A 7,558-nucleotide genomic window follows, 5' to 3' on the forward strand; every position below is an offset into this window, starting at 1 on the left:
GCTACTGGAAAATGAACACAAACCTTTGCATCAGAAAGCTGATATTCTTAATAAACTCTTGGGCAGAAAGGCAGTATTTTTCCAAAGAAGCTGTTTCAGGAAGAATAAGAAGAGAAGAGCAGAAATATCAGCTGAGAGTCAGTGAAATTTCATTAGTGGAAAATTCAAGAAGTGGAAAATGAAGTACAGAAAACAAAGATCTTGTGAAACCCAGATTTCCCTTCATGATAAGAAAGGTCACGACAGCTGGCTGACTGCACGTACTGCAGAAGGAGGTCTAGCGAGAAAAGGCAAGTTGCTAGCCCAAGACAGATATTAGTATGTGTGTATCAAAGGAGAATAATTTTTCAAAGCCAGTGAACGTCCAGCCAACTTCAGGAAGACCATAACAACAGAAACTTTCAAAGGGAGATTCACTAATCCAAGATCAGTCTTCTGGTCCCCCTTCTGAAACCAGTGAAAGCCTCTATTTTATTGATACTACACCCACCTGGAATTGCTTATGCTTGTCTTAATGGATAGATCTGTTAAAGTGAACCTGTGTCTGTCAGTGGTCCTACCATTGATCCTAGGAGGCCACTTCAGGTATCTGAAATAGTATCTTTTTATTATCTGCATCTTGGTATAGCCTCATCAGTAAATCTTACCAGGGAAACTCGCCAAGATCTCACATGCATTCATTCATTCCACAAACATTTATTAAATGTCTTTCATGAGTCAGGGATTTTATAAATGTTAGAAATACAACAGAGAACAAGACAAAAATCTTGTCCTTGTAGTGCTTACATTCTAACACAGAAAACAGGTGGTTAATAAAGAAATTGATAATATAATGCCAGACAGGGATACAGGCTATAAGGAACAACTAAGCAGAGTGAAGGTGTGAGTATATGTCGAGATTTATTGGTTTTCTGGCATATGAATGTCCAATTTGTCCAGCACCATTTGTTGAATTGCCTTTGTGTCTTTGAAAAGAGTCAGTTGACTATAATTGTGTGGGTTTATGTCTGAGCTTTCCATTTTGTTCCATTGATCTATCCTTTCACCAATACCACGCTGTTCTGATCCATATATCTTTAGAGTAAGTCTTGATATCAGGTCATGTGAGTCTTCCCACTTTGTTTTTCTTTTTCAAGAAAAAGAAAAATTCCTTTTCTGCCTATTCTGGATTCCTTGAATTTTTGTGTGAATTTTAAGATCAGCTTATTGATTTCTGCAAAAGAGTCAGCTGGGATTTTGATAGAAATTGTGTCGAGTCTGTAGATCAATTTGGGGAGTATTTCTATCTTAACAGTATCAAGTCTTCAAATCCATAAACATGAGTTGCTTTTTCACTGATTTAGTTATTTAATTTCTTTCAACAGTACTTTGTAGTTTGCAGAGTGTAAGTTTTGCATTTTTTTTAATTCAATTTTTCCCTCCATACAGCCACTCTCGTTATTTATAGCAGTTGTGTCCTATAAAGTTGCTGCAAATATTGACTTAGCCAATACTGAAATCCTGCTTCTAAGGGAAATGTGGACAAGGTTAGATTCTTGCGAGTCTCTGGTCATAGTTATGTCAGTCAAAATGCCATTTGCGTGTATAGGTTTGTTTGCCAGTGTCCTTGTAAAACAAGCCAATCTCGGCAGCTTTGAAAACCTGCTCTTCCACATAACCTTTTTCCTATATAACACTGAGGAGAAATTTTAAAATTCTTCCATAGCCAACCTTCCGGCCCAGGCAAGTGAGGTTAAGGCTTATACTCTAATTCCAACCCTCATCATAACCAGCTGTAACTTTGGGGAAGTCAAGTAGAATCCCCACTCTCAAACTCTAGAAAAAATTAGGCCGTGGATGAGAATATCCCCACAGTTCCACTCATTCTAGAGTTCCATAATTAAAAAAAAAAAAAAAAAAAAAAAAAAAAAAGTCAGGGGGAGGGTGTGGTTGTTTAGAAATTTTAAGAGCCCACAGCACCACCTGGTGGTCAAAGGGGAGAGGATGGCTGAGGAAAAGGGTTAATACACATGTCCAGCCACATCTATATTTTGCTTGTTTGAATAAAATTTCACATTTCAGACAATTTCTCCTCCAAAATGGCTACATGCAAGTGTGCTACTACCTATAAAAGCAATCCTATAGGTCATTATGTTTAAAATCACACCATGCATAGCATGCCTTGTAAATATAAAGACTCTAACCCTTGAATAGCCATCATTACTCAGCTATTACACTTTGGTTAAAAAACAGCAGTAACAACAACAACAACAACAACAACTACTACTACTACTACTATTGAGCAAGTAGAACAATTACACAAAATAAAAATATACTTCATTATACCAAAAATTTCATCCTACTAAATTATTCACTTGTATTTGAGTAAGAAAGTGATCATATTCAATTATAATCATCCCAAATGAAATAAATATCTGAGTCCATACTTATATAAACACATAGGTAAATGAATGAATGGATAAAATGGTTAAGGAAAATGTCCAACAAGCGCATGAAAAGATGCTTGACATGACTACTTGTTAGAGAAATGCAAATCAAGACTACAATGAGGTATCACCTCACACCAGTCAGAATGACCATCATTAAAAAGTCCACAAATGATAAATGCTGGAGAAGGTGTGGAGAAAATGGAACCCTCCTACACTGCTGGTGGGAATGTAAATTGGCACAGCCACTGTGGAAGACAGTAAGGAGGTTCCTGAAAAAACTAAAAATAAACTTACCATATGATCCAGCAATCCCACTCCTGAGCATATATCTGGAGGCAAATATAATACAAAAAGACACATGCACCCCAATGTTTATAGCAGCACTATTTACAATAGCCAAGACATAGAAACAGCCCAAATGTCTATCAACAGATGACTGGATAAAGAAGATGTGGTGTATATACATACATACATACATACATACACACACAAAGGAATACTATTCAGTCATAAAAAAGAATAAAATAATGCCATTTGCAGCAACATGGATGGAGATTGTCATTCTAAGTGAAATAAGCCAGAAAGAGAAAGAAAAATACCCTATGATATTGCTTATCTGTGGAATCTTAAAAAAGGACACAATTGAACTTATCTACAAAACAGAAAGACTCACAGACATAGAGGACAAACTATGGTTACCAGGCAGTAAAGGGTGTGGAAAGGGATACATTTGGAATTCAAAATTTGCACCTCTTGGGGAGTGACAGAAATTGTGGTACTGGTTTCATTGGTGTATATATCTATCAAAATTCTTCCAATTATACATCTGAAATATGTGCAGTTTATTGTACAGGAATCATACCACAATAAAGGTATTTTTTTTTAAAGAAAAGAAAACAGTTGCTATTTTTACTATTGACAAATAAAAGAAATTGTTTAAAAAGAAAAAAATGGTTAAATAAATACAGGAAAAGAGACAGCTTTTCTTTACAAAATAATTCCAATCAACAAATATAAAAGGAATAAAAGAAATAGAAAATCATCATTAGATCACCACTGTAAAAATTGTTGCAGGCAAGATTCACCTCTGTATACTAAAATTACATTGTATAGGCAAAAGTTTGAGGAGAAATAGGATAACTTCCTAATCTCAAACATCCTCCCCAGGACATTTGTTACTTACAAAGGTAAAGATTATAACTTTATATTAGATTAATTCAGCAGATATCACTTAATGATGTGACCAAGGTTAACATCACTGGAAATAAGACATGTTGACATCATCTACGCTTTGATATGGTTTATGTTTTTGTTAAGGCAAACTGGTTTTAAAGAGAGAGATAATTCTATGCAAGTTTTTTCTCTAATAGCTTTTTACTCTTCTTTTTGTGTTTCTTTTTTGAAAAGTCATTACGCTATAGGAAACTTAGTAGATAGCAATTGTAAGGCAATCCACTGGGATTGCGGGTCAATAAAGAAAAAAAGACCACTCTGGATATCTTTCAGCATCTACAGCAACTCAAATTTCAGTAAAATTAACAGAAATGTTATTTGAAATTCATTATATTTGTAGGGAGGAAGGAAATACTTAAGTCCCCTTTTTATAAAAGGAGAATTCTCTTGGTATCTTGACCAAGCTACCTTCAAACCAGTTTCTAGAAAAATCAAAGACAAGGGTAATATCAGGTTTATGTCCAAAAGCATAAAAAAGCTGCAAGCCACAAGAAGAAAATAGAGACTACAGTTTCTTTCAAGCATCCGTAAAATATACATGAACATTGATAATCTATTAGGGCAAAGAGAAAATTTCAAAAGTAGAAATATTTTATGTTTTGATTACAATACACTAAAGCTAGGAGTTAATTACCAAATCAGAGGGAAAAAATGTCTTCTTGTCCTGGAGATTATAAAAGTATCTTAAATGAGAGCTTGAGTCCAAGGGAAAATACCAACCAAAGTTGGACCTTATGAGACAGATTAAAAGCATAAGGGCAACCTCTAGCCTCTGCAGTATCATTGTGTGGGTTAGAAAAGTGCTCCTTCTTCAAGTAAAAAAGAGACCAACACCACTGCATCTGTGGCTGGTCATGAGGCAACGGCTCTGAGCCCAGTTGGCTGGAAGATGAGCATAACAGGGAAACTAAAGTCAAGTGAGTTGGGAGCTGTGAAAGAAAAAGAACCCATAAATTTCTCTAACAACAACCAAAAAAACCCCAAACCTGCTAGATAATGAGTTTTCCCTTAAGACTGCAAGCATATTTCTGGTCAGTAAAGTGCCTGCTAGCAAGATTTTGAAGGCCAAGAAAAAGCCTCACTTAAAAAAAAAAGTCCCACTCATGTTTTCTTTCATTGAATGTAATATTCTCAAGGTCCTGACACCTAAGGACAGAGACAAGAGTGCACTAGGTTTAATAGCCTTCAGTTACCTTTCTGTAAGCCACTATAGGATTTAACTGTTTTAAATATTTTAGATAAATTATGCCATTTTGAACAAGTTCTTGGGAAAAGTAATGAAAGTTTTATATCCCCTGATGTAAATGATTCAGGAGCAAGCTTACTAAGCCTATCCTAAAGGGTGCCTGCATTCCAAGCCAAGAAAAGTCTCAATCTGTAATTAGGTTGTTAAGGAACTATTCAGATATTCTCTCCTTACCGCAGTAGAATATTTTTTAATGGAGTGATTTCTGACATTATTTTCCTAAAGGCACAGAAAGATCCCAGCACTCTTGGGGTTCTATTTTGTAAGGATAACTTTATTTTGAAATAGCATCTCTCCTAGAATGACAGCAACAAGTGCTCCAGATGCGATGAAAGAAGTGCTCTCAGCCACACACTTACGGGGCAGGAAAACACGTCACAGCTGAGAATGGGTTGTGTATGGTGGGGATGAGAGGAAAGTCACTGAATGAGATGAATAAAAACCTAGAAAAGTAAAGAAAGGAAGGATTGGCATAGAGATCTTTCTGGAGCAGAGATTAGGAGTAGCTCTAGGTTGATTTTGAGTCCCTGGGTGGGAGTTTAAGAGGCTTCTATTGTGACCCAAAGGAAAAAGAATCTGGGGTCAGGCCACACTGGTGCAGTGACAGAATAAAGACCCAGTTGCCAGGGTCAGGGAATAAACATCAGAACCCTGAAGGAGGAGAGATGGAGCCCTAGCTCCCGGTCCCCTTTCCCACCCTCCTTCCCCCTAGGTTGTCTGAGATGTTACCTTCCACATAAACATCATCTTCCTGGTTTCAGACCTTAACTCTGGTCTCTGATGTCTGCTTAGTTCCACATTCTCTACCCATTTGCACAGAGGACCACTACCTTCCCTTCCTGGAATCTCTAAGTTTCTGCTTTGCTTGTGCCCTGGTCACCAGTCCTACCAAGTCAGCTGAGATGGAAGGGCCCACCCCCTCCAAAACGCTTAAGCCTCCTGATGTCAATGAAGAGTCTTTGGACCCTAGGATTATCATTGCCTTATTTAAAACTGGATCCCTTCCCCCTGCCTCCTGTGATTCTCCTCCTCCCCTAAAAACTAGTGACCATGAAGCAACTGAACAACGGATTGCAAAGAAGTTTGAAAATCTCTTAAAAGAACTTAAAGATATTATTAAAAATATGACAAGTTATGAAGAGAAGACCACAGAAACAAAAGAATCTTTTGAGGAAAACAACATCTCTGAGGATGTGTCAGAACTTAAAGAAAAAATCAGAGGACTTGATAAAATAAATGAAGTACTCTTGAAAAAACTGGTTGGTAGTTTGGACCTAGAAAAAGAACAGAATACAAAGAAACAGGAGATGATGTTGGAAAACCAGAACTCCAACGACACAATACAAGGTTTTGCAAGGGATTTGGTAAATTGTTCAGAAGTAAAAACAGCCCTTCATGAAACTCAGCTAAGTAAGGAAAAAGCAAATTATGGATTCCTTCACGTTCAAGAAGAAAATACCAAACTGAGGAACAACATGGAGCAGTTACTACAGGAAGCAGAACACTGGAGTGTGCAACAGACTGAGCTTAGTGAACTAATAAAATCCTATCAAAAGTCTCAGAAAGACATGAAAACTCTTGAACATAATGGAGCCCATTCCCAAACTCAACCAAATAACGAGATGTCAGCTAAGCATGAGCTGGAAGAACAAGTGAGGAAACTGAAACAAGACACATATTCAATGCATTTGATTGCAGCTTTGCTGGAGAATGAATGCCAAATCTTGGAGCAGAGAGTAGAGCTTCTCAAGGAACTCCATAATCAGAAAGAGAGACCTCTACAGGAGAAGCCAATCCAGACAAACCACAAGCAGAAAAAGAAAGAACAGAAGTTATCAGAGGCAGAGAAGGTCAGAATACAACAGCAAAACATGCAAGAAATGGAAGGTACATTTCAAGAAGGAGATCAATTCTATAGAAGCCTGGATGCTTGTCATAAAAAGAAAGCTTGTAATAACCAGTTCAATACTCATGTTGCAAGAAGAGCTCTTATAGGAAAAAAGAGGCCAGCCAGCAGCCTAAGTTAGAAAATACCAAAAGTAGAAGAAAAGGCAATTCTTCAAAAATAAAAAATAAAATAAAACAAAACTATAGTACATCCAGCTCCAGGCACAATCAATCATCAAACCTAGGTTAGACCTGTTGGTTCAACCAAGAACGAGCTATAGAGTAGGAAGATTAACACTTAACTTTATTCATTACCTGAGTAGTTACGTAAGTTTGGTCTTTAATGACCATTAATGTCAACTTTTGGTCACATTTGTCATCTTTATGATTTGTTTTTGTAGTTATTAGATTGAGATTCTATGACACTTTAAACAAAAGTGAGAATTTACTAAATTCTCTAGATAAAGATCTAAATAAAAAAACAGAACAAACAAAGGAAAATATTTTTTCTTATTTATTTACTACCCTTGGGGGGAAAGCTCTGGGGAAAAAAGTATATAACACTTTAACTGTGAACTTTTAAAGCTCATTTTTCCAAATGCATATTCTTTTTCCTATTTATTATCCACTGAAGTGTGGGCAGTAGTGGAGTTTAAAAAATGCTGATAAACCATGTTCTAAACAATTTTTCTCTTATAAATCTCCCTAGCCTCTGGATCTGCTGTCACTAATAGTTCTCCCTTGCTCTTCAACTAGTAAATGG

The 7,558-nt window shown here is 36.6% G+C and overlaps 1 protein-coding gene across 1 annotated transcript; it reads left to right on the plus strand.

Moving 5' to 3' along the window:
• The first annotated feature begins 5,789 nt into the window (after window positions 1-5,789).
• SPZ1 (spermatogenic leucine zipper 1) lies at window positions 5,790-6,935 on the plus strand. Its single transcript, XM_010975044.3, has one exon. It carries the CDS (start codon window positions 5,811-5,813, stop codon window positions 6,933-6,935), a length of 1,125 nt encoding a protein of 374 aa, XP_010973346.1. The 5' UTR covers window positions 5,790-5,810.
• Window positions 6,936-7,558: the final 623 nt, after the last annotated feature.

This window comes from Camelus dromedarius, chromosome 3 (assembly GCF_036321535.1).
Source record: "Camelus dromedarius isolate mCamDro1 chromosome 3, mCamDro1.pat, whole genome shotgun sequence".
Lineage (NCBI taxonomy): Eukaryota > Metazoa > Chordata > Mammalia > Artiodactyla > Camelidae > Camelus > Camelus dromedarius.

What these genes read in the sequence shown, in the direction of transcription:
- SPZ1 (XM_010975044.3), top strand. Translation starts at nt 5,811, where the DNA reads ATGGAAGGGCCCACCCCCTCCAAAACGCTTAAGCCTCCTGATGTCAAT.